Here is a 26948-nt window from a genome sequence, read left to right on the forward strand (position 1 = left end):
CCCGTTAAGGGACAAGTTTGATGTGGCAACAACACAATGATGCCCATAAAATCCATTGGCACTGTCTTATTTAACACCAGCACTAGCCCCAACCAGGCTACCTTGGACAATGTCTATCTTGTCCCTAATTTAGGTCTCAACCTTCTTTCTGTCTCCCAACTTACCCAACTCGATCGTGGTGATTACTTCAACAAACGAGTTGTTGAGGTAATTGATGAAACTACTGGTCTTGTTGTTGCCAAAGGACAAGCTCAGACGGATGGTTTGTACCGAATTTCCACTTTTCTAACTGAGCCTTCTTCAGCTGACAACTTGACTCAGAGTTTCATCGGGTCCGGGCCTATGTGACCCAAGCTCCCTCCGACCTTGAACGACTATGGCACTTTCGCTATGGTCATCTACCCTATTCCACTCTCTATGAGCTATCTCGAGACAAGTTAGTTGAAGGTACACCTAGCCTCAAACTGACAAAGGATGTCTGTCAGCCCTGTCAACTGGGTAAACAACATCGCTCCCCATTCCCACAACATGCTACTCATCGGGCTTCGGGAATCCTCCGGTTGATTCATTTCGACTTGAGTGGCCAATCCCCAAGACCTTCCTTGAATGGATCTCTATACTACATGCTAATTGTTGATGATTATTCAAGATACATGAGGGTATATTTTCTAAAGCATAAATCTGACGCTTTCCAATACTTTTCCACATGGGTTCGGTTAGTCACAAATCAAATGGGCGTCTCAATTGGGACTGCTCGCAGTGGCAATGGGAGTGAATTTATCTCCCATCAATTTTCTCAGTTCTTGCAAGATCATGGCATTCAACGCTGACTCACCTCCACCAACTCTCCCTCACAGAATGGAGTGGTCGAGCACAAGAACCAAACAATCATGGATATGGCACGCTCCATGCTTTTTGCAGCTGAGCTGCCTGAATGCCTCTGGTCAGAATCGGTCAACACTGCGGTGTATCTTCTGAACCATGCCCCATGGTTGTTGTCAAATCCCCATGGATCTCCTCGTGATCGTTCCTGGTTTGAGACTCGAAACCTGCAAACAAACGAACAAACAAACAACAAGGGGGTGCAGGCCTGACTCACCTCCCAACCATGACAGCCGTGGGCAAGCCCACAGTCTTGGCTGTCCCCACCGAGCCACGAGCTGAGCTAACTAGGTTGACGTACCGACCAATCTCCTCCTCGCGACGTCCCATACCGCCACGAAGCTGCCCTCGTGGGCCTCGAGATTGCTGCCGGCCTCGGCTGCGTAAAGCAGGTGCACGTCTGCACTAGATCCAAGCTCCAAGACCATAGAGCTCTCACAAACTCGCAAGACTGTCTATATCCCCAATAACTAACCTTGGCCACCCTTTTATAGGCTCTTGGCCGATCATCGGGCGTCCACACTTGGGCGCCCGCTCGTCCATACTTGGGTGCCCACCCGTTAGTATATCCCTAACTCAGCTCGTCAATCAGCCTGCCTAGCTCCAAGCTTCCCCAAGCCTCGAAACTAGTCTTGTGTGCATGTAGCACACGGTAGATACACACTGTGCACATGACATACTCCCCTTCGTCTAAGAGCTCACTCCTGAGCTCACTAAAAAGCCAAGGTAATCTCTCTGAAGAGTAGTCAATGTCTCCCATGTAGCGTCCTCCTCAACACGATCCTTCCACTTGATCTTGTATTCCGTGATAAGCGTGTTACGCAATCTTCTTTCATGAAATCCAAGAATCTTTTCAGGTTCATGCGGAACAAATGTCATGTCCTCGACATCTATGATTTCTTGAGGAGTAACTAACTGATCTGCTCCACCCAATGCTTCCTTAAGTCTACTGACATGAAATACATGATGAACTTTCACATGAGAAGGCAAATCCAATTCATATGCAACTGAACCAATCCGTCGTGTAATACGAAATGGTCCACAGAATCTAGGGGATAATTTCGGAGATCGACCTGTCCGTAAAGTCTCGAAATCTTTCGGAACTCGCAAATACACCATCGTTCCTTCAGAGAACTCTCTGGGTGAACGATGTCTATTAGAATAAAACCTGTCTCGGTCTTGAGCACTTCTAATAGATTCCTTCGCAACTTGTAGCATTTCTTGCATATCTTGCAAAAAATTATGTGCTGCATCATGCTGAAGTCCTGAGAATCCTACTGTAACAGGTGATCTAGGTTGAAAACCATACATAAGCATGAAAGGACTAAATCCTGTACTCATATGCTTAGTACTGTTATATGCAAATACTAACATAGCAAGATAATCCTCCCATGAACTCTGTCTTTTGGATACATATGCCCGTAGCATATCCTCCAAAATCTGATTCACTCTTTCAGTCTGGCCATTAGATTGAGGATGATCAGAGGAACTCAAATTCAAAGTTGTTTCCAACTTCTCAAAAACAAGTTTCCAAAAATCACTCGTAAACTTAGAGTCCCTATCATTGACTATGTCTTGCGGTAACCCGTACAGTCTAAACAATTGCTCAATAAATTGTCATGCTAATTGCGTAGCTGTAATAGTCTTCCGGGTCGGTAAAAATCTAGCCATTTTTGTCAAGCGATCTACCACAACCCAAATAGAATCGTGGCATTGATGTACTCTTGGCAATCCGGTAATAAAATCCATGGAAATACTTTCCCATTTATTACTTGGGATTTGCAAAGGATGCAATAACCCAGCCTGTCTAAAGCGTTCAGCTTTATTTGCCTGACAAATTTGACACTTGAGAACATAATCTTCTACATAGGCCAATAAAAAGTGTGTTTCACTAACGATAGCGTCTTGTGTACCCCAGGGTGTCCAGCAGAAGGGGCGTCGTGACACTCCTTAAGAATCTTGGACCTAATGTCCGGGATCTGTGGTACACAAATTTTGTCATTACGAAATTGTAAACCATTCCGAATCATCCACTGGCCTCCTGCAGCCTGAATAGTAGACTACTCAGTCATTGAGTCTTGGTCAATCAATGAGCTCCCGTCCTGGATCTTCTGCCAAAATGGACCAAAATAACTATCAGTCCTGCAAAGCCCTCTCAATGACTGAAATAAGTCAGTAGAAATCTCAGTGAACGACAAAGTATTCACCTCTCTAATTCGACTAAGCGCATCTGCAACACTATTCATGGACCCTTTCCGATAACGGATCTCACAATCAAAATCTTGCATTAACTCCGTCCAACGAGCTTTCCTTCCTCTCAAATCATCCGCATCACACACATACTTGATTGACTGATGATCAGTCAATACCACAAACTTGGAGCCATATAAATAATGTCTCCAAACCTTGAGAGCATGAATCACAGCATAAAGCTCCTTCTCAAGGGTTGGCCAACGAGATTGTCGTCTAGCTTTTTACTTTCAAAAGCAACCGGTCTACCATTTTGAAATAGAGCAGCCCCGATAGCATAGTCACTGGCATCTGTTTCAAGAACATAATGCCGACTAGGATCAGGCAATGCTAAGATAGGTGCTTCCTTGACTTTATCTTTCAAAAGTCTGAAGGCTATATCCAAATCGTTATTCCAAGTGATAGGCTAATTTGACTTACGTCCACGATCTTTCAATAAGTCGGTAGTGTGAGCTGAGAGTACTCCCGTACAGATTTCCGAAGAAAAACAACAAAACCGAGAAAAGAACGAAGTTGCTTCACTGTTCGCGGTATAGGCCAGTCCAAAACCTTCTGAACTCAGTCATAGTCAATGCTCAATCCATCTCTGGTGATCTTGTGTCCCAAGTAAATGATTTCGGTCATAAAGAACTCACATTTACTTAACTTGGCATATAGTCGATTCTGTCTTAAAATAGATAAGACAATCGTGAGGTACCTGACATGATCCTCAAGAGTACGACTATATATCAAACTATCATCCAGGAACACCACCACAAATTTTTCCAAATGTTCACGAAAAAGATCGTTCATCATTTGCTGGAAAGTGGCTGGTGCATTGGTTAACCCAAAAGGTAATACGAGAAACTCGTAATGGCCATACCTAGTCCGAAAGGCGGTTCTTTCGACATGCCTTTCATGAATACGTATCTGGTGATAGCCAGTACGTAAATCTATCTTCGTGAAATATTTCGCTCCTGCTAATCGGTCAATCAGGTCATCTGATCTAAGGAGAGGATAACGGTTCTTAATTGTCAGCTTGTTCAATCTCTTGTAGTCTTTACACATTCTCCAGGTGTGGTCCTTCTTTCTCCTAAGCAACACAGGTGCACCCCAAGGTGATTTACTTGGACGGATCTGGCCCATCCTCAAATAATCTTCGAGTTGTTTAGCCAACTCATCTTCTTCAGCTTGGCTCATCTTGTAAGGTGGAATACTGACAGGATGAGCACCAGGGATCAAGTCAATACGATGATCTACTGCCCGTTCAGGTGGTAAACCCGATGGCAGTTCCTTAGGAAATACATCTTGAAACGAATCAAGTATCTTTTGTAATTCTTTGCTTTCAAACACACTTAATTCATTTACATCCATGGAAGGGATGAGAAAAGAAGAAAGTAGAATCAATACACAATGGAAAGCGGTATACAAAGAAAAATCCATTATATTTCCAAAATCAATTGTATTTACAAGAGATCCCTGAGAGGGATGAATACAATCACCTAAAATACTATACTGGGTGTCTCTATGCTGAAAAGAAAAAATATGACTAGACCAATCTATGTGGACTTGAAGAGTCTTAAACCACTCAATCCCTAATAACAAGTCTACATTTTCTAGATGCATCACATAGCATTCCAGAGTGTCTTTGTAGTCTTGAATCTAGATTGGAAGCATCTCCACCTTTCGATCCCAAACTTGCCTTCCCGCAGGAAGGCGTACCTCATAGGTATGATCGTTGGGTATCGTGTCAAGACTCAATTTCTGCACAAGTTTGTAGTTAACAAATTTGTGTGAGCTGCCAGGGTCTAGAAGAATGTGAATCTTATGGCCATTCACTTCTCCATAAACTTGGAGAAGATCATGTAAGCCAAATACTTTAGAATTGAACAGACAATCAAAACAAGTACTAGAGCGAGAAAGTACAGTAATTGACGTACCTGTCAAAGACAACAGGTTAGCTGCCTTTGGCTTGATCCTGCGTTTGTCTTGGTACCCTTTTGCTTTGGGCACTCGTTACGCATGTGTCCTTTTTCTTCGCAGATAAAACAACGTCCTTCCTTCTTGAGCTTTAAAGCCCTAAGGAGTCGTTTCTTCTTCGCTGGTGTCGAACTGGAATTCTTCGAAGGTTGGTCCAAAGACTTTCCTTCAGTCGCGTTAGCCATAGGTGCCAAAGTCTTTCGCCTACATAAAGCTCTTTATGGGCTTAAACAAGCACCCCAGGCGTGGTATCATCACATCGACAAATTTTTTCACAGCCAAGGTTTTCACCCATCACACTGTGATCCCAATCTCTATATTCACACTGATCAGGTGATGGTTTGCTACCTTGTACTGTATGTCGATGACCTAATTATTTCAGGTTCCCATCAAGCCAAAATGGTTGATATCATGGCACAGCTCAGACAAACTTTTGAGATGACTGATCTCGGTCTTATCTCATATTTCCTTGGCATGGAGGTGATCCAACATCCTGATGGTATTTTCGTGTCTCAACAGAAATATTGTCTCCAACTCATTACTTCCTATTTTCCTGATGGTGCTATCCCCGTGGCCACTCCATTGGATCCCACCGTTAAATTGTCAAAGGAAGTGGACTCACCTCCACATGAAGAGCGAGTCTACCGACAAGTGGTTGGGAAACTTATTTGGCTCACAAATTCTCGTCCTGATATCTCCTATTGCACATCCATTTTAAGTCAGTATTTTAATGCTCCCAAGGAGCCACATTGGAGTTCAACGATGAGGGTTGTTCTCTATCTAGCAAGTACCTATTTGTATGGACTTCACTACAGTCGTGAGATCACCTTGCATGGTTACACGGACTCCGACTGGCTGGTGATCTCGATTCCCGACGTTCTCATGGTGGTTATTTGTTCTAGCTCGGATCTGCCCCTTTCTCTTGGTCTAGAGAAAAGCAGGACACCGTTGCAGGTTCTTCAACAGAGGCCGAATACCGGGCCCTCTATGATGCCACCACTAAGGTTATGTTGTTAGAAGTCATCTCCTGTCTAGATTTATACACCAGGGCCTTTGTTGTGGGTGTGCCCGCCCTTATGAGGTGTTTTCCCATTTTTCCCCACTCTCCGCATTTTTCCCCTATTTTTCCCATTTTTTCTGAGGCTTGGGAGGGCTGCCAGATGATGCGGGGAGCACCCCAGTGCTGGCCGACTGGATCTTGATCAGTCGTGGGCTTCAGGGCTGCTGGCCGACTCCCTTTTACCAGTCGTGGGCATCAGATAGCTGGCCGACTGCATTTATGCAGTCGTGGACCTCTTTCTTCAGTCGTGGACACTTTTAGTGCTGGCCGACTCCCTTCCAGGGAGGTATATATAGGTCCTTAGCCCCCATCCCTTATTTGTATCAGTTCTCGGGATCTTCTTGTGTATATAGAGCAGAGTTACACGCCTACATCTCTCTCTCTCTTGTGCTGTTTTTCTGCCTGCGTTTTTGCTCTTGTGTTCCCAGATTTAGTCATCATCTCCGCTGCATATTCTGACATGGTATCAGAGCCCTAGGCTCTAGATAGGTCTTGGGATTTGTGTGAGCAAGAGGGGGGCTGTTTTGTGGCTGATTGGTGGACTGTTTTGGACTGTTCGGGAAGAGGAGAAGCAAGAGGAAGGCGGGCTGATTTGCTGGACAGCCACTTGCAGGTTTTAGTTCTTCTTTGTTCCCACCCACCCACCCTTTTCAGAGTACATCCCCGCTATGGCAGATCTGTTTGAGATGGCCGAGAGACATGTGAAGATCCCGACACTCCCCACGTTCCCGGTGGACCGTCAGTTGGACGGGAGCAACTACGGCATATGGAAGGTGATGATGGAATCCGTTCTGGAGTCCTACGATCTCGCCGATTTCGTCGTTGTTGGTGTTCCACGGCCGGAAGTAGAGGAAGGGGAGTTACCGTCAACCCGAAAGGACCGGGAGGCCCAGACGCAGATGTGGGATCGCGTCAACGCCAGGGTCCGTTCGTTTATTTTCCTCAATTGCACACCACAGGTAATTAATCATGTAAAGCATATGACGCTGGCCAGAGGTATATGGCAGCATTTGGCCTCACTTTACAACAGGGTATCGCCCATGAAGAGGATTTCCTTGGAAGTATAGATGCGGGTTCTGAGCCCTGCAAAGTCGTCGACCATGCGGGAGCATATTAACAAGCTGCAGGCTCTTCAGCAGGAGGTTCTTCAGGCTGGGAAGGAGATATCGTCAGAGGACATGGCCATAACGTTGCTGTCACACTTGCCCTCTTCGTACTCAGCATTCTACTCGTCGTTGATTACCAGTGGCAGGCTCAACACCATCACGTGGGAGGAGCTTGTGCCCATGGTCTTAGACCAGGAGGAACGATTCACGAACCCTTCTCAAGGTGGAGGTTCGGAGGCCTTTACTGGCCAACGGTCGAAAGGCCGTAACTCGGGCAAGGGGAAGGCTTCATCGGAGAAGTCTTCTGAGAAGATGTCCGACGCTGACCGCGAGAAACTGAAGGCAGAGAGGACCTGTAATGATTGTGGCGAGAAAGGCCACTACTGGAGGCAGTGTCCCAAGCGGAAGACCGAGAAGGGTGAAGACTCCTCAGCAATCATGAAGACTCCGGCTTTTGTGCACCTGGAGGTGATGGACACCGATGCTTCATTTTCTTCAGGCAGGGAGGAGATTGGAGGACTCTCCGCAACGGATACTCGGGAGTGGATTCTCGATAGTGGTGCTTCCAGCCACATGACTCCTTCCCGTTCCGGTTTACAGGATCTCTGCAGGCTTTCTGGTCATATTCTTACTGGGGATACGTCCACTATCCCAGTTCACAGTGAGGGCAGGATGGAGATAGTTCCCGATGGCAGAGGGGGGAAGCATTCCTCCCAGGTGTTGTATGTTCCGGCACTTGGTTTTCATCTGTTGTCAGTGCATCAGGTTTGCAAGACTGGCGTACGGGTGGAGTTTGATGAGCATTTTGTTGCTCTTCGGGACAAAGCAACAGGCCAAGTGGTTTGGGAAGGTGGAGTGGAGAATGGAGTTTACAGGCTTTCAGCACTCTCTCTCCCAGGTCCTCAGGATTGTGATGAGTGGCAGTTTGGTAATGGCTACTCAAGTGTGGATACACTGCAGGTGCGGGCTTTCCGAGACCAGGTGGTGGATAGCTTGCCAGTAGATGGCAGCAGTTGGCAGGAACTTTCCAGTACTGATGTTGGTAGTTCTTGTGTTCGTGAGTCAGAGGAAGCTGAACAGGTCACTTATGCTCTGATGTCTCGTCGTGTTCGGGACATAGAACTTCCAGTAGTTGAGGATGTTCTTTCCACGGGGACCTTTCGGAAAGCCTGGCAGGTGGCAGGTGCTTACCTGCAGAAGGAGGTGGTTTCTCCAGGCTTTGTGGTTCCGGATTCAGAGGGGGTGGTTGACATGTTTCGTCAGGTTTCCAGGACTTGCTTGTGCATCGTAACAGGTGTTGATCCTTGTGAGCAGTGTGATGTCTCTGTGACTCAGAAGCTGTATGGTTCATTGATCTGGTTGATGGACACCGGATTGGACGGGAGCTTCCTGATGAGGCAATTGAGCTCTTGGTTGCAGAGGTCTCTTTGGGAGGCAGGATTGCGTTTCCTGTGGTTTCTGCGGCATTCGAAGGATCATGGACTCTTGTACACAGGAGGGGGATTGTTGGATGGAGTCCGACTCCACGGTTGGAGTGACTCGGTTTGGGGAGGAGATCCGGACACGAGGAGATCTACTTATGGCCCAGGAGCAGTTTTCCGGAGCAGGAGGAGGTTACATTGCAGGTTTGGGCTTCCACTGGAGGAACCCATGGTCATCCAGAGGCACTTTGTTCGTGAACAGATCGTTGCTGATGACATCTTGCTAGAGTTCTGTTCGACGGAGGACAGTACGGTGGACCTCTTCACAAAGTCGCTCTCAGGATTTGCTCAGGCGGCACCCCAGCTCCCAGTGGTTGGTCACACAGCCAGGAGCTGAGAGGGGGTGTTAGAAGTCATCTCCTGTCTAGATTTATACACCAGGGCCTTTGTTGTGGGTGTGCCCGCCCTTATGAGGTGTTTTCCCATTTTTCCCCACTCTCGGCATTTTTCCCCTATTTTTCCCATTTTTTCTGAGGCTTGGGAGGGCTGCCAGATGATGCCGGGAGCACCCCAGTGCTGGCCGACTGGATCTTGATCAGTCGTGGGCTTCAGGGCTGCTGGCCGACTGCCTTTTACCAGTCGTGGGCATCAGATAGCTGGCCGACTGCATTTATGCAGTCGTGGACCTCTTTCTTCAGTCGTGGACACTTTTAGTGCTGGCCGACTGCCCTTCCAGGAAGGTATATATAGGTCCTTAGCCCCCATCCCTTATTTGTATCAGTTCTCGGGATCTTCTTGTGTATATAGAGTAGAGTTACACGCCTACATCTCTCTCTCTCTTGTGCTGTTTTTCTGCCTGCGTTTTTGCTCTTGTGTTCCCAGATTTAGTCATCATCTCCGCTGCATATTCTGACATATGTATCTTCGTCAACTACTTTCCGACACCGCCTCTACCATCTTCGTCAACAGTCAGAATGCGATTGCCCTTGCTAGCAACCCTATTTTTTCTAACCGTACCAAGCATGTGGGTGTCCGTTTTCACTTTAACAGGGAACAAGTTGAGCTTGGTACCATCCAACTTCAGTACATTTCCACGGCAGACAACCAAGCAGACATCCTTACAAAGTCCATCAACCGCCCCATTCTCGAGCGTCTTCGCAATCGGATTGGCATCGGTCCACCACCATCACCCTCCGCTCATCGAGAGGGGGATCTGCCTCTCCCTTCATTTTTTTACCATTTTTGTATCGGGCACATGAGTCAGTGAAAACCCCATGAGGGCACGGCTCCTTTGAAAACCCAAAGCATTGCATTTTTTTCCATCCTGCATTCCCTATGCACACCATTCTATTTTGTGTTTGGGACGCATGTGTGAATGAAAACCCAAAAATGGTCATTCATGCATGTGAAAACCTCTTGCATTGTGGCATTCTTCCACTACTTCTCATTCCCAGATGCCTCGTCAATCATTGAAATCCTCATCTTCGACAACCAAATCTTTTTCCCCTCATCTTCTCTCATGATCCCTTTTTGGTCTGAGAGGGGAGGTGTGAAAATAATACCCAATATTTACCCAGCCCAAAAAGGGCCGCCTTCTTTGCTAGCCGACTCCCATGCTGGCCGACCAAATAAAACCTCATATAAATATGAGGCCCCTCCCCTTGCTCACGTTGCAACCATCAACTCATCGCATGCTAAACACCTCGTGGACTGCACATCACTGAGTGCATCGCCAACTCCTGCTGGTCATCACACAGACAGCTCACATCAATACTCTAGCTGCCTACATCAAGTTCTTTTTGCAACGTTAACTGCTGTTGGTCTGGCTGCTTACATCAACCTTACCACAGTGTTTTCACCGCATACATCAAGATCATTTTGCAGCGTTAACTGCCGTTGGTCTGGCCGCCTACGTCAGCCTCTCCACAGCGTTTTCACCGCCTACATCAAGTTCTCCTGCATCACCTACATCAGGCTAACGGGCTAACAGCAGCGTTTACATCACCTACTGTTGCTAGACTACATCGCCTACATCAGGCTGACTTCATCATCTACATCGCCTACATCAGGCTGACTTCATCATCTACATCAGGTTGTCTTCAGCATTTGCATCAGGCTTATATCAGGGCTTTCATTAGGGTCACTCCAGCTCTATTAACTGCATTTTATGGGACAATAGCTCTCTCTGCTTATTCGGAGTCTCACATAGAGCTCCTGTACTAGACTTCATCTTTTATATTCACATCACCATTGCATACTGTGTGTTTTACTCTAATCTTTCATATATTTGGTCCTTTGGTCTCTTTTGCCCTCACAAGGACTCCTTCCCGATGGTGAGCCTTGGAAGAAATTCCTCTTAGCCCGGATGCCCGAGTCTAGGGGACCCTTGGCCGCAAAGTACCTGATGGATCTTCACAGAGATGCGGACCCGCGGATTTAGCCCTGCCTTTGAGGAGAGATTTGCAACTAGTTTACTCCGAGCTTGGGATCACCTCAAGCTGGCCCTTAGACAACTAGCTCCGGTTGCTTCATAGGAGCGTCTTCGACAGCCATTGATCTAAAACCCCTTGATCCGTTTACCCAGTGACCACATATTAGGAGCCCGACCTCATGTATCATGGGCGCATTAAGTTTAGGACCTGCCAAGTCTCTTGGACATTGGCTTGCACACAGACAGTTACCCCGGAGATTCAAGAGAGAGCCAACTTAGCATCGATATTGACTCTGCTATTCCTCAGAAGTAGTTGATACCTATCCTAGACCCGTCCCTCCCAATAAGGCTAGGAGTGTTTACTTGGCATGATATTCTTCTAGTAGTCCACAGGGTGTACAAGGACAGTGGTTTGCTCACTTTTTCAATTGATCCCCATGACGGATTAGAGAGATCCGAGCCCCCCCTGGAGGATTTCAGTGGATGCACCTTACAACGGGAGAAGATGATTCGATTTCAATCACGTGAGTGGCACATAGACCCCGCACTGGCCAAGGTAGCTAGGGAGAGATTCTGGCGGCTATGGATATGAGAGAGCCGACCTCTCACGTGCCTCTAGTGGGACCCGGAAGAGGAGACTTGGCATGATCCCGCTGATCGGGAGGAGACTCTAGATGCCCCCTTTTTTGCATATACAGCGCGGCTAGACCGCAAGATCCAGATGCCAAAGATAGATGGCACCGCGACAACAGCAGTACATTGGTAGTCACAGTGCCTCTCACAACGTTTCCTCTCAAATTTTTGAAAGAGACTCTAAGATAGTTTTCAGCCTAGAAAGATCGCCCTCTTCCTTTGGAAGATGGCACACAAGAGCTTGGCGGTTGGCACATGGTTGGCAGTTGCAGGTCAGCCAGTAGCTTGCCCGAGGTGCAGCCACCCTCAGGAGACTCAGTGACATTGTCGTTGGGATTGCCCGAAGGTTCAACAAATTTGGCTGCGGATTCTCCACATCTTCACGATGGATAGAACCTTGACCAAATCATTACATGGGACAGTGTCGCTTGGGCCACAAAGGCTGAGGTGGTCATGCCTTATAAGAAGGATGGTGAGAGACTAGCCCTTCAGGTCTCTCACCTCTGCATGTCATTAGTACCAATCACAGCCCCATCTACTAACCACTGGAGACCAAACTCATGCCAAAGATGAGAGATTTGCAGTAGCATTACACCCTGGCACATATGCCGAGCTAGATGCAACAAAGCCATCAAGGGTACCCACACTTCACCTGCAGAATCCATCAAGATAATTTGGCTCGACATCATCCATACCCTCCTCGGTCAGTGGGAAAGTTGCATGGTGGGCTCTGACCACATGCGGAAGCGGCGGGAAGCTTTCATGAGGCTTTGGTGGCATGGCCCATTTGACATTGATAGAGGTGGTGATCCCACTTGGCATTACAAGCCACCTGTGTGGTTGTCTTCTCCTCATAGAGCGGCCAACGGGAAGAGAAGCGTATCTTTCCCCTCTTTTGATTATTTGATCTCTACCTTGTACATGAGGCGAGTTTGTATCTAGCCCTTTGTGGTTGTATTTAGCCCTTTGTGGCTGTTTTTCATTAACTAATAGAAGCATCTTTTTCCCATAAAAAAAAAGAAGGTGATTCCCCTAGGTATCCCTTTATTCCTCAGGTAAAAAGTTGTTTTCAGCATCCATTGACCTTCCAAAACAAAGGAGAGGCTCTGCCCTATATCACATCCCGGCCGACCTCACCCAAATTCATCCAATCATATGAAATAACAATAATCTATGGTTCTGACTTTTTAAAAAAAAATGTATGCTATATTTGCAAAAAGCTCAACCCCAGTCTGTATTCAAAGAATCGCCACAGAGAACAGCCCTAGAAAATCAATCCCACGCCAACCGATTGTCAAACAATCACAAGCCAAACATCGGTCAAACACTAGTCAACAGCTGCTCAACCATGGTTAGAATTCACTCAATGCGAGCCAACAATGGCTGGAAGAGTATCTGCACGACAGGCAGGCACACCCAGACCATGATTTAGTTGTGAATTCTAACTGACTTTCTTACATGATCACAAACACCCCTCATAGTGAAACCAGCAACTGCAATATTTGGATTTGATTCAGGTTTGGACAACACTTAGGTTCCATCAAAAAAAATTGATCTATCTGTGCGATTTGATCAGATGGATTTTTACTAGAAGAAGTCAACTCACATGAAATGTAAAGAGAACATCAACAAGTGGGTATTATAAAAGAGATATTCCTGCTTAGCAGTAATGTAAAAGAGAAGTGGACATACCTGGAGTAGCTGCATCCTCATCCATGGCAAAACCCTTGTCTGGTGAAGCGGATGTGTTGGGTAGTGATGGATTACCCTCTCCCTCTCTCCCTCTCTCTCTCTCTACAGCCCAGCAAGGCACTCCGTTCTAGAATGCACCTTGAATGCTTTACCTTGCTGGCCGAAATCCCATTTCTTTGATTTTAAAAATGGCTTTTTGTCGGTCCTTCAGATGCAGTCCCCAGTGTGCGCTTGCTTCACAAACATCATTCATCAGCAATGGTACCTGTAAAACCCTAATTTCAGTGCATTTCGCCATCACACAGTTAAACAAATAACGGATCCACCATTGATCACTTACAGAGCTAGCTATGAGTTCCGAACCTCTTAAAGATCGCAAGGCTATGACTATCGGATCCCAATATATGCACAATCCTGCAGCAGAACAAGCTTGCAAAGCAAAGCGAAAAGGGCAGACCGCGCAGGCTAGATCTTCTTCTTCTGTACAGAAAGATGAAGAGGAGCCAGGCTGAGACATATAAGATAACACGAAGGGTTTAAGGACTCATTATGTGAAGAGCCTGCGTTGTTAGAAAGGACGCCAACGCCATAGCCGAGGTGAGACAAGGCGATCATTGCACTGGGCTATATGCATACGTGTGCACGGCACACGCACCGGACACTGCTGGACGATTTTGGGAGTCAGGGCCCGGGCATACGTGTGTAACAATGACTGCCGGCTTTTTGTTTTTGTTTTTCCCCTTCTTCAACAACCACTATCTTTGAAGAGGGGTATCTAAAAAACTAGTCAATCGTATGACTAGGAACCTCAAGCCTATGAGGTATATCTCCCCGCTGTCATGGTTGCGCGACCGTGTCATGGTTGCGCGACCGGCATCAAGTAGTGAGACCGTCGGTTCAAGTGAGATGCATTTTGGAAGTGAGACTGTCGGCTCAAGTGAGATGCATTTTGGAGGGAAGTGGACGTGAAAAATAGAGAGTCGTACAAAGGTCACCATTTGCTCGGAATGATGTACTCGAAATTCTTGAAGCTTGCTACTCGACCCATGACAGTAGGGCCTTTCCCTACTCCATCATTGCCACTCTCCTCCCATCATAGAGAGAAGTTTGTAAAAGTTCTTACTTTCTAACATGTTGCATAATGCATTCCATGCTCAAGACATGAATCCAGAAAGCATTGTTTAATTTAATGATGTTGAGGAGATTAGAGATTTCACACACAAGGTCATGCTTTTGAAACTAATGTGGTAAGGTGTTGAAATCCTATGCATGAGGTGCTAAGTTCAGAACCTGCTAGTTAACGACGGTATGAAAAAACACATTGACGACGGTATGAAAAAACACACTCATACAAACACAAAGATCCAAAAAAAAAAACATACCACAAGAAACGTTCTAGGTGTGGTTCTAGGCGTGTGTATGTAAGCAATGATGTCATAGCTCATGCCAGGTGTCATTGTCTATGTGTGTGACGTCGATAAAAATAAGACTCTAGGCCTTTACAAGCATTGGACTTAGTGAAAGATTTGCACATCATTAATCTAATCATCATTGAATCATGCAACACTATGAGCTTAATCATCTCTCTCCGTAGAACTCCCATCCACCTTAGCCCTGTAAACCCTAACCCTAAACGTGACATTTGGTATCAGAACCACTGCCCGGCGAACCTTATTACCCATGTGACAGCGCAATCTCTATTTATTTTTGGCGCGAGCTTCAGCTCCCCGTACAGCGCCGCCATTCTGTAGCCAGGCTGGGCGGGCTAAGAAGGCAAGAAACCTAGCTGAGCTGCCTCTCCCTTGGGTAGAGCTATGCCCATCATGGGCTTCCTCGGCGAACCAGGTTACAGTAGGCAGCGGTCGGAGACAGGAGGCAATGTCAACGAGGAGGCTACGGCGACTGGAGACGGGAGGAGACGCAGACGGCGACGGACCGGAGCTGAGAGGAGGAAATACCGACGGTGGTGGTCAAATACGGCGTCGCGTCGGCATCTTTTGATGCAACGAGGAGGCTACGGCGACTGGAGACGGGAGGAGACGCTGACGGCGACGGACCGGAGCCGAGAGGAGGAAATACCGACGGTGGTGGCGTCGGCATCTTTTGATGCTGGCAGCTCGTCTCATCGATGAACATGCATCTTCTATTGAGTAGCCTTCTTTGTCTGGCCTAACTTTTCTTTTTATGGGCTAACTCTGCTTCTCTCTTTTTGGCATGGAGTGGCACTGGTTTCCCAACATGGCACACAAAGATGCAACTAATAATCTCATACCATTGAGATGAGTATTCCTCAATTTGATCATAGTCTCATATCTAGATTATTTTGATCAGTGTAGACATCATGGAAGATATCATTGAGATGAATCTTCCTCATCTAAGCCAATGACAAAGTAGGCAGCAAAGAGACATTGATCGTCGCTGAAATGGTCATAGCAAAATTCTATAATGCTTTGCTAGAAAACTTTGGAAGTCACTACAAGAAAGGAGGTATTGTGTTCATTGTAAGGCTTTTGGTTATGACATCTCACAATGTATGTGAATTCACACAACCACCATTTCAAAACCAAGGTGCCTCATGCACATTGTTAGTCTTCATGAGTTAAACACTTGCAAAACCAAGGATAGAAATTGCTAAGGAAGCAGTTAAACAAATAGTGCAGTGCTTATATATTATCGTGGACCACACAGCCATATTTTTGTTCTGAAAAACTCAAAAATTCATAGCTTGAGTATCCCCTGGTTTTTAGTGCCGACTTTTTGTTATGATTTCATATCCATGGCTTCATACTTTGATCACCTTGACCTTTGACATGAGTCTATTCCATCTTGTACCACTTGGTTTTTCACGTCCATTTTTTATTATGATTTCATATCCATGGCTTCATAATTTGATCACCTTGACCGTTAGCTTGAGTATCTCTTGGTTTTTTATGTCGACTTTCTGTTATGATTTCATATCCATGGCTTCATAATTTGATCACCTTGACCTTTAGCATGAGTCTATTCCACCTTGTACCACCTTATGGTGGATAGCATAACTTTTGGTCCAATCAATTTTCATCCTTTTTTTATAATTAATCTAAGATCTGAGTTTCTCCCCCTCTAGTCTGTGGTAGTTTATCATTATCTGCTTGTGGATGGATATTGATGATGGAGATCTTCTAGTTCTCTTCTTGAGGTGCATATTTCCTCTTCTAGCCAACTGATAAAACTGGTCGCTCGCTAGATCAATGACAAAGGCTGGGATAGTTTCCTCCTCAATTTTGCGCTTACCCTTGTCACTAATATTGCTTTCCTTTTTTTAGCTTTGATTCGGTCAATTCCTTTTGCTTTTCAGATTGCTCATCAATGGGACAAGGCTTTACTTGTAGTTTTTGTTTCCACACCATAGCCTTCTTTCCCTTAGTGGCCTCTCTCCCCTTATTGATATTGACCTTTGCATTCCACTATTGTTTTTGTTTCCACACCATAGCCTTCTTTCCCTTAGTGGCCTCTCTCCCCTTATTGATATTGACCTTTGCATTCCACTATTGTTTTTCCTCTAACATTTCAATGGTTGGTGCCTTAACCTATTGTACCCTTTTTGGTAATTTATGTAGCACCTTGGTAACTGCATCGTTAGCATTGCTCTTGGCACCCAACAATTTTGACTAGGTTTAGCATGCTTATATTTTTTGTGAATTCGTTGGTGGCGTTACTCATTTTAGTTTTGTAGTAGAGGCTCTTTTTTCTTTTATTTTGGTAGCCAAACCTCCTTATTTCCTTCATAGTAACCCTATCCTTTAGAAGGCTGACCGAAACCCACTGCATCCTTACTTGTTAATGTGAAACTTTGCTACTTTTAAGAATTGTCAAAGCTCTCACCTTACCTTTTCTTGATTTTGATTTCTTAGTTCATCAAATTATCCTTGGAGCTTGAACTCCCTAGAATCATTGTCGAGGTCCGATCTTTGTTTTGGACTTTGGGACCAAAAAGGTATCTTCGTGTCATTTTTCATTTACATTTGGATGGTCCATTCCTTCCATTGTATGGGACAATCCAACATAGCAATCAATGGTCTTCCTAGAAATACCTGCTCTTTTATCACACCTACAAGCATGAAATGACCCACTATATATGTTTTATAATGATCTAGGACTGCACTTAGGTTCAATACATGATCTTCCTTAGCCTTCTTTTGGGCTAATATCTTCTTGACTTCTTGCTCTGCCTTGATCAAGGCCTTATTTCAATTATGTCTTTCTAACTTAGAAAGTTGTGCCTCAACTTTTACTAGGGCTTGGGGTTCCTCTCATTCCCTTACCAAAGATAGTAATATTTTCAAGCTCCACCCTAATTCTTTGAGAATTCTTCGTGCACTTTTGTGGCCTCAATGTATCTTAACCACCACTGGCTTCATAACATGTTGTTACATCTAGCGTGGTAGCACTTTCGCCTTAATCATCTTCTTACACGCTTTCCTCTCGGTAATGTCTCACTATCAGAGGTTGTCAACTTTGTTTCACTCATTTCTACAATAGTCCCCACTCTCATCATTATAAACAGAAGTCAAGTTTCTGTGCATCATTTCATCCAAATCTATGTACTTAGTTCCCCGAGCAGGGAATACATCAATTTTTAACAATATCTATGTTGGTGGATGACCAACACATATGATTTAGCATGTTAATACATTACAATCAAGTGATAACATAAATAGATATCAATACAATCAAGTGACAACATGACATATCTCTGTATTTTTGTATTTTTATGTTTATGTAAAAGCTCTCTCTAATTGTTGATAATCATTCATTACATTATGACCTTACCCTTTCCGCTATATGATAATTGAAAAAGATATAAAGTGATGCATACTATTTTAATTTGCAAGTTGATATCTAAATACAAAAAAATAATGAATAAAGTGACTTGTTTTAATATTTTATGGGTAACACTATAGATTAACACCTAGGACACCTAGTGGCTTGTTCACCCTGTGAACAAACGATAGATCCACATGTGAATCCTACAGATAAGTGATAGTATATCCAGATGGAGTAACTTCTTGATTAAAATCCTGATCAAAATATCATAATCTGATTTTTTCTTCTAGTTGTTAGAACTACACACATCAATAACTTGTGCATGTGGATATGTTCGAGAAAACATTTGAATTTATCGATTAAGAAAAGTTGGTTGGCCTCTAGACAACAACAACCAAATATGTATCTGCATTGTCATCTTCAACTCTCCAGCGTACTTGATTACCTTAGCCAAGGAGTCAAAAGACTCTACAATGTCGTATTCAAGATAATTTTTGATGAGATCTGGATGGATTCTCCGATGCTGGAACACATTGATCGAAGGGGTGGGTGTTGATCCAACAGAGGGACTGGTTGTGGTTCTCCTCTACCATAATGATGAACAACTAACTAAATGCCATTCCATTCTTTAGGAAACTGTATCTAATTTTGTCTAAGAAGTTCATTTGCATTCTAAATATATGTGGAATAGTTTTTAAGTTTTCTTTTAGATGTTTGAACTGTCTTTGCACTAAAATTAGATTTCTCTTCAAGCACATTTTTTATACTTTGTAAATTATCTAATCTTTATGAGACTTTTTTTTTCGTATATTTCATTTTATCTTCATATTCATTCAGCTTCTTGATTGCAGTGTTAAGCTCTTTTGAAGATCGATGCCTCTTTGGAGTTGTTGAATGAGTTCTCTATCTTTTTTCTGTTACTCAATAATCTCTGCTTGATTTTTCTCTAGATGTGCTGGTTAGCTACTTCAAGAGCTATCATCTCATCACTCAGCTCTTTTACTCTGTTTACATACACCAAATCTTTCTCACATACAATTTGCAAATATTTTGAATGCTTCAAATTTTATGCCTCATCTGCAAGCCCTTTACTCTTATTAGATGAAGATGGTTGAGAAATTATTGTTATTCTTGTTGTTCTTGTCTCAGTTCTAGTTGTAGCCTTTATCTGCTCTTCAGACTATTCGGTAGAGCTGCATGCTGGGGCCTCTGGATCCATTGGATTCATCTTTCCAATTCCAGAGTATTAGAGCATCCGGTCGGTAGGTCGGTAGGACGATTGAAGAAGAATCTGGTCGGTAGGTCGGTAGGTCGGTAGGACGGTTGAAGAAGAATCTGGAATTACTCCATATAGCCATCATATACATCTTGTAAAAGTCGTACATAATGGGCTTGATATGCATCCATTTCAATGACAACTCATAAACTTTTGAATCTTGTTATGATTCCATTACAGCTATTTAGCTCTTTAGAATATGCAACTAGGCTTTGTCTTCATAAGTAGTAACCTCTATCTGGATGCATATAGAAAATAAATGTTGATGATAAAATTTATTTACCCAGAGCTCTGCAATATATTTCTTTTATAAATCTTGAAGCTCCCCTTATTACTTATCTTTGGTAGATTGTGCTTGGCACAAATCTTGAAGCTCCCCTTATTACTTATCTTTGGTAGATTGTGCTTGGCACAAATCTTGTTGCATGGCCTTTAGAGACTGGCTCATGATTTTGATTTTCCAAAGCTACCAACTGGTTTCGGATGGTTGGAACTTTTGCCAACTCGGCTTGCGTGTTCTAGAGTTGAATTTTCAGGGTTGGGTTTTCTGCTCCTTCAACTGTCATTAAGCTTCTTACCCAGCAAGGAACACTCCATAATGTATAAACAAACTAATTACAGTAGGTTTAAGCTTACTTCCTTATGAAAAACTATTAATGATGAAGACATCACAGGGGTTTTAGTGTAGCTTGCTTGGACCCTTCTCCAGTTTTATTACAGTGATGTGTCTAGGGATTGGTGTTTCGACTGCTATCCCCTTGCCACTTTCGTTACCTTGGTTGCTAGTGTTGTTGCCTTCTCTGCTTTTACTTTCTTATTCTGTTACCTCATTCTCATTAACATGTCTAGTCCTGATCTTTTTCTTCTTCACAAATTGGAGGTTAGGGGGTTAATCCAAAAGCAGCAATTTGTGGGGGAACAGTATCTTGGCTTGTGTTTAAGCCATTGGCCACCAATAGACTAAGGAGTAGTTTTATTTTTTCTTGATTGTTGCATATTCAAATGCTTCACTTTTGCAATCAGTTGATCACACAATAGGGTAGACCATGACACTTGCCCATGTCTCTCTTGGACATATAAGTGGTCTTATGTGTTAACACATAAGTGGTCTTATGTGTTAACATGAGCATCTCTATGATGAACCATAAATGGAGGTGATTGATGGGGTTGGAATGATTGGTTGTCTTGTGCTCTTTACTAAACCACTTCGAGCCAAAGAATGCCCCCATCTCTTCCTTGATTGTGCCACAGTAATGTTTGTGGCACTCTCCAATAGCAATATGAGGTATTTTTATACATATTATGGTAGATCAATGACATGCATACCATCCATGGTGCAACTCTACACCATTCTTTTACATCTGTTGAGTTGGGTTGCTATATCAAGATTGTTCATAGCCTCTGTCCATGGAAAGGATGCGAACCGCAACAAGCCCATCTTTTCTAGGAGCACCCAAGCCTTGGTGGTGTTGGTATTGACATCCAACTAAATGGAGAACTTGTCAAACTCCACCATGTTGATGATGAAGCATAGTGACGTAGAAAGTGAACGAAAGCTAGAAAATGATAAAGCAAGGATACATGGAGTGCAAAAAAAACAGTAGATAGAAACGCATAATAGGAGGATGGACACTCATGAAAGATAAATTTACTATGTACATAGAATGATGATGACAGAAGTAAATGTACACATTATCAATATGACAAGGTGGTGAACAAAATCATGAAAAATCCCTACCCTTATAGTAATGATAGATGTCAAATATTCCTTCCCAAGGCTCAATGCATGTGTGCACATTATTTAAGACGACAAGGTGGCAGAAAAAAATTGTGAAAAATCCCTACCCTTATAGTAATAATAAATGTCAAATGTTCCTTTCCATGACTCAATACATGTGTAACATGTGGCATGCAAAGTACAAAAAAAAGAATAAGCATGAACTAATTCTAATATTTTACAATTGAAAACCATTTATCAGCTTTGATAATTTGACACTAACAATTGTTATAAGCTCAAATGTTCCGGATCCAATCCTTTCAAATATCTGGTATGGACATATCTAGTGAAGCTTTAGCTTTTCAAGCTATGGACGCATCCTTGAATTAAACAATAAGACCGGGTCACTAATATCAAAGATTCGGCACTTAGAATTTCAGTCAACCCAAAGCTTTCTTCGATGCTAGATGACAATTGCATAACCACTTCTCATCCACAAGATAATCTAGCAATAATTGCCACTTGTAAACTTGGCACTATAAATTCCATGGGAACTACCTCTAGCCCATGAAAAATGATTGTGTGGCTGACTTATAAGTAGTTTGAAATGCCCATAAAGTGGGATGCAGCTTCTGATCCCAATCTATCTGGTTCTCATTCACTTCTTTCTTCAAAATTCTTTACAAGATCTTGTTAGAAGCCCATTGGCCTATGGATAGTACACTATAAAACTCTTATCAATTATCATGTGTTATTGGATCAACTTTTATATACTGTATTAAGAAAATGGCTACCTTGGTTATGCCTGACTAATTCTATTAGACACCTAAACATTAGCAATGCCTGACTAATTCTATTAGACACCTAAACATTAGCAATGCCTGTCTAATTCTATTAGACACCTTAACTTTATCATTAAGAAAATGGCTACATTGGTGATGCCTGTCTAATTCTATTAGACACCTTAAATTTATCATGATCAGCTCATATAGAAATTTGGCCACTAAATTGGCTTTATTATCCCTCAAAGCTTTGGCTTCTATTCATTTGGTACGATAATCCATGGCCACAAAAATCTACTTATTGTTGATCTGCTGAGAGTAGGAGGTTTCAATGGCCCAACAAAATCCACACCCCATTTTTGAAAGGTTTCCAAAGGTAATACAGGAGTGTGAGGTATCCGATCTCTTACATTTGGCTGGCCTAGTCTTTGACAAACATCACACACGAGCAAACTTCCAAGCATCCTTTAACACCATCGGCCACCATAATCTTGCTTGAATGATCTTTCAGCTTGTAACTTCTCTAGAAAAATGGTCACCACTTATACCTTGATGGGCTTCCATTATACTACTTGCTGCTCATGTGACTGCACACATCAACGAGAACAATCTGATTGATGTCCATTTTGTACAATTGTCCTAGCAATCACCAAAGATGTTTTGCTGCACTGTGCCAATCTCATCCAGTGATCCTGATTCATTCCTTCCAAAAGCCAAAAAAAAAAAAACAAGCATCTCATCATACTAATCTAAGGGAAGAGATATTTAAAATAGATCAGCATCTGCTAACTGATCCGATATCCAATTTGGTGGCTCCCTAGTCTTAATTTTGGACAAGAAATTTGCTACCATTGCATGCTAGTTTCATCGGATGTGTGACAAAGAGTGAAATCAAATTCCTACAATATCAGCATCCGTTTTGCTAATTTTGGGCTTATTTACTAAAAACAACAAGACTTGGTGATCATCCCAAGAGCTTTCCTTTTTATAGTAAAATCATTTATTTCCACTCTAGACGGAATCCAGCTGGCATAATACATCAAGCAAAAAGATCCATTATCAAATTCTTACATGAGCACACTCCCCACTGCCATGTTGAATGCATCAACAAACACATAGAACGATCTGGACCAATCCAATAGTTGAACAATTGGGGTAATAGCTAATATAATATGTAAATATCTTAAAGATTACTAACATTATATTGTCCAATCATACAATCATACAGAACCTCTTTCTTTATAATGAGATACATAGGATATGCCACATCTGCTAAGTATCTCAAAATAACCAATTGTGCCACTTGATTTATCACAAGAATCACCCTAATTCGTTGATATTGCAAGGTGCCCTCAAAGCTTTAATTACTTTCACTTTTTTTGAATCCACTACAATTCTGGTTGCGGATGCTACAAGTCCTAGAAGGATTCCCTTGGCTACCACAAAGGCACATTTAACTAAATTCAGGCTTAAGCGGGTAGAATGACATTTTTCTAGACATGGTGCTAGACATAGAAGATGCTCCACTGTTTTGTTGAAAACACTAAAATCATTCAAGAATACTCGTATAAAAGTGACTAAATATTCAAAAAAAAATCTTGAACCATTCTTTGAAATGTGGCTAGAGTATTTTTTAGGCCAAAAGTCAACACACTAGAAGCAAAAGCTCCCCTGGATTCTGTCAACAAAGTCCATCTTCTTTGGATCCTCCAAGGCCATCAAAACTTGATTATATCCACTAAAGCCATCTAGGAAAGAATACATTTTATGACTTGCTAATACTATCCAACACTAAATCTGTGAACGAAAATGGGAAAGAATCCGTTTGAGTTGTATTAAATTTTCTAGAATCCACACATACACGCAATTTTCTTCTAAACTATTACTGGTGATAGCTAAGTCATTTTATCCATTAGATAAATAAATCCCACCTTTAAGAGTCTATCAATCTCTTCCTTGACCTAATTAGGGTTTATCTACTATCTATACTACTTGACTAGAACATCTTTCTTAAGATTAATATGATGTTGATAAAACTAAGGATTTACACTCTTCATATCTTTATAACTCTAGGCAAATACATCCACATATGATTTTAATAACTCATGGAGTTTCTTTTTAAATTTTGGATCCAGTTGACTACTGACCCGTACCATCTTCCGATCCTTCTCATCTCCCAAATTCATGTCTTCTAGATCATCTTCTATCAAAATAATGGGGAGTATGCACAACGGAAGCAATAGTTGATGGCAAGATAGAGCAACATATATGAGAGAGAACAAGAACACAAGAAGGTTTGGTTTTTTTTTTTAAAAAAACTTTGATGATTGAAAAAAAAACAAGGTTTTTAAACCTTTGGGAGTGCGTTTTTTTTTTCTTGTGAAAAAACGCACGAGTTGCTGCGTGTTTAATGAGGCTGCTAGCACTGCTGCTTGTTCCTTGCTTGCAGTGTTACAACAGCATCGACAACACCAGGCGGCACAGAACAAAGAGGCTGCAGTCGAGACGGACCCATTGGATGGCCACCGTCGACGGATTTTTGATGCCATACGGCGACGGCAAACTGATTGAAGTGTTCTGCCACATTGGATGGCACGACCGTCACCGTCGACGGACTGTGCTACCATACGGCAACGGCAAACTGATTGAAGTGTTCTGCCACACGCGTGTTGCCTGTGCGTGATGTGGAAGAAAACGACACTGCTCTCGATTTTGTGATGCTGTGATGTAGCCAGAAAGGCTTTCAAACGCAGGCGGCAGGCGCACTGTAGGATCAACGAACATTAGATGTCGTACGCACTTGAAAGGCTCTCTCGCGTTTGAAGCTTCAAAGGCTCTCTTCCTTGCGTTTTGGCTAAGGCGACCTTTAGACTTGCGTTTTGCACAAGATGGCACTTGCATTTTTGGAGCAAGGATGCTCTTTCTCTTGCATTTTTGATATTGCATGCTTCTACTTGATGCTTTTGCCCTCTTTAATCAAAGAGAACATACCCAGCACGCCTTCCACTCCTTCAGACCCTCACGAAAAAGCTCTCGACACACGGCTCTAGAGCCTCGAAGAAGATGAATGACGAAAAACATAAACGAAACTCTTGGACAAAAAAAACCCAAAAATTACCAAATTTTGTTTGCGTTTTTTCATTCTTATCTTCTCGCTTTCTCCTTCTTCTTCTTCTTCTTCTTCTTGTCGATGGTGAGGATCATCTCCTCTTTGATGATGCTCTTTTGTTGCCTTCCTTCTTGATGCCTTTTTACTTCTCACCTTCTTCTACCACCATCCTTCTTGAAATGGCTTATGATAGTGAGAGAGAAAGAAAAGGGGATTGAAGGGGAACTTAGCCTTTGCAAGGCTCTGATACCATGTCAAAATAATGGGGAGTATGCAAAACGGAAGCAATAGTTGATGGCAAGATAGAGCAACATATATGAGAGAGAGCAAGAGCACAAGATGTATAGAAAGCTTCTATATTACCTTCTATTTCAGCCACTCCAAAGTTGGCTTGACCTTCACCCTCAAGTGTTGTGTTGTTACAAAAAGTGAGGCCTCCAGCCCTTTATATAGGGTTCACCAAGGGCTAGGGTTGGGCCAACCCTGGATCCCTTTTCCACCCACATGCCCACTTTATTTGGCGTGTGTTCACACCTACATGACCTCTTTCTCTCACCCTTTACCGCTTGTACGTCATATATTTCAACATCTTCCTTAACTTAGTGAGTGTACTTTATTTCTCTCTTATATACTTCCTACATTGCCATTAGAGCCTTGATTTATTCTGGCATGCTCACTTCATCCAAGAGGTTAGCTTAGAGTACTAGTGATGTATGTAGATCCCCGCTAGTTAGGGTATACTGAGACATGATTCGGTCCACAACAAATCTAGATTCTGAGTGAGAATTTCTTCCTCCTTATCAATATCTACCCCCTCTAACCAATTCAAGTCTTTAGCACATATTGGGTAGACTGATTGCTCTGTAACATATTTCTAGATGCCACCTATAGCTAAAGCTTCTTCTTTCAGTTCCAAATTATAATCTCATCAATTCCCTAGTTATGCTTGATTTTTGCTTATTCATCCAAGGTCTGTCCAACAACATTGGGTAAGATCCAAATATCCCATCCATCTTTAACACAATAAACGCTATTGGGAAATCACATCTTGCTATCTGGATATCTGTACTTTGGATTAGACTACTAAGAGGTTTCACTCTTCACTGTTAGCCATTCTGGTTTGAAATGGGACTGGCTCCAGCTCTCACTCCTTAATTCCCAATTCCCTATGGGTAGCATCCGAAATAGTGCTCACTCCCAACTTGCCTTCAAGGATGAGTCCCTTGATGGTCTTACCATGTATCTGAATTATAGCTTCTGGAACCGCTGCACATCCCAATCCACAACTGGCTATACCTTGAATGTTGTACTCACCTCTTCCTCTTCTATCTTCTTTTCCTTATCTGGATGTGCTTCAGCGACCTAGTTTGTATCCACAAACTTTTGGATCAACTGTATTATCAATAATTAAGCACCAAGCAAATAAACAACTGATCCGAGGTCATATTGAGCATCATGTCTTTAAGATCTTCCCACATATTATACTCAGCATCATTTAGTATATCAGTAGCCCCTAGTTTCGCCTTTATTTTGATTTTCCTTATCGGGGTATGCTTCCCTATTTCACTTTTATGTGATGGGGTATCCTCCCTCTGTTTTTTGAAGCATTATGCTTCTAGTTTCTTTGATACAGCTAACTTTCCTTTTGGATAAACACCATCCAACTAGATTTCCTTCACACATTCAATCCATGCTAGTGCTCTCTAGATTTCCTTCACACATTTGGTCCATGCTAGTCCTCTTTGACCTTCCATGACCTCTTTGGCCTTCCATGCTAGTCCTCTTTGGCCTTCCATGACCTTACTGCTTTCTTCCCCGATTTTA

The 26948-nt window shown here is 43.0% G+C and overlaps 1 protein-coding gene across 5 annotated transcripts in view; it reads right to left on the reverse strand.

The window, feature by feature from the left end:
- Positions 1-14068, reverse strand: part of LOC147602770 (putative ADP-ribosylation factor GTPase-activating protein AGD13) — an 80401-nt gene extending 66333 nt beyond the window's left edge. The window contains exons 1-2 of one of the 5 annotated variants that reach the window (XM_086797686.1): positions 13798-14068; positions 13435-13699 (exon numbers count right to left, since the gene is read on the reverse strand). In XM_086797686.1, the coding sequence (XP_086653812.1) occupies positions 13435-13459 (25 nt within the window). In that variant the 5' untranslated portion in view covers positions 13460-13699; positions 13798-14068. Of the gene's footprint in view, positions 1-13434; positions 13700-13774 lie in introns of all 5 variants that reach the window. The other 4 variants (XM_086797685.1, XM_086797687.1, XM_086797688.1 and 1 more) reach the window with 4 other exon arrangements.
- Between the last annotated feature and the right edge of the window lie 12880 nt (positions 14069-26948).

This window comes from Cibotium barometz, chromosome 66 (genome assembly GCF_041138505.1).
Source record: "Cibotium barometz isolate CiBa-2024 chromosome 66, ASM4113850v1, whole genome shotgun sequence".
NCBI classification, from domain to species: Eukaryota; Viridiplantae; Streptophyta; class Polypodiopsida; order Cyatheales; family Cibotiaceae; genus Cibotium; species Cibotium barometz.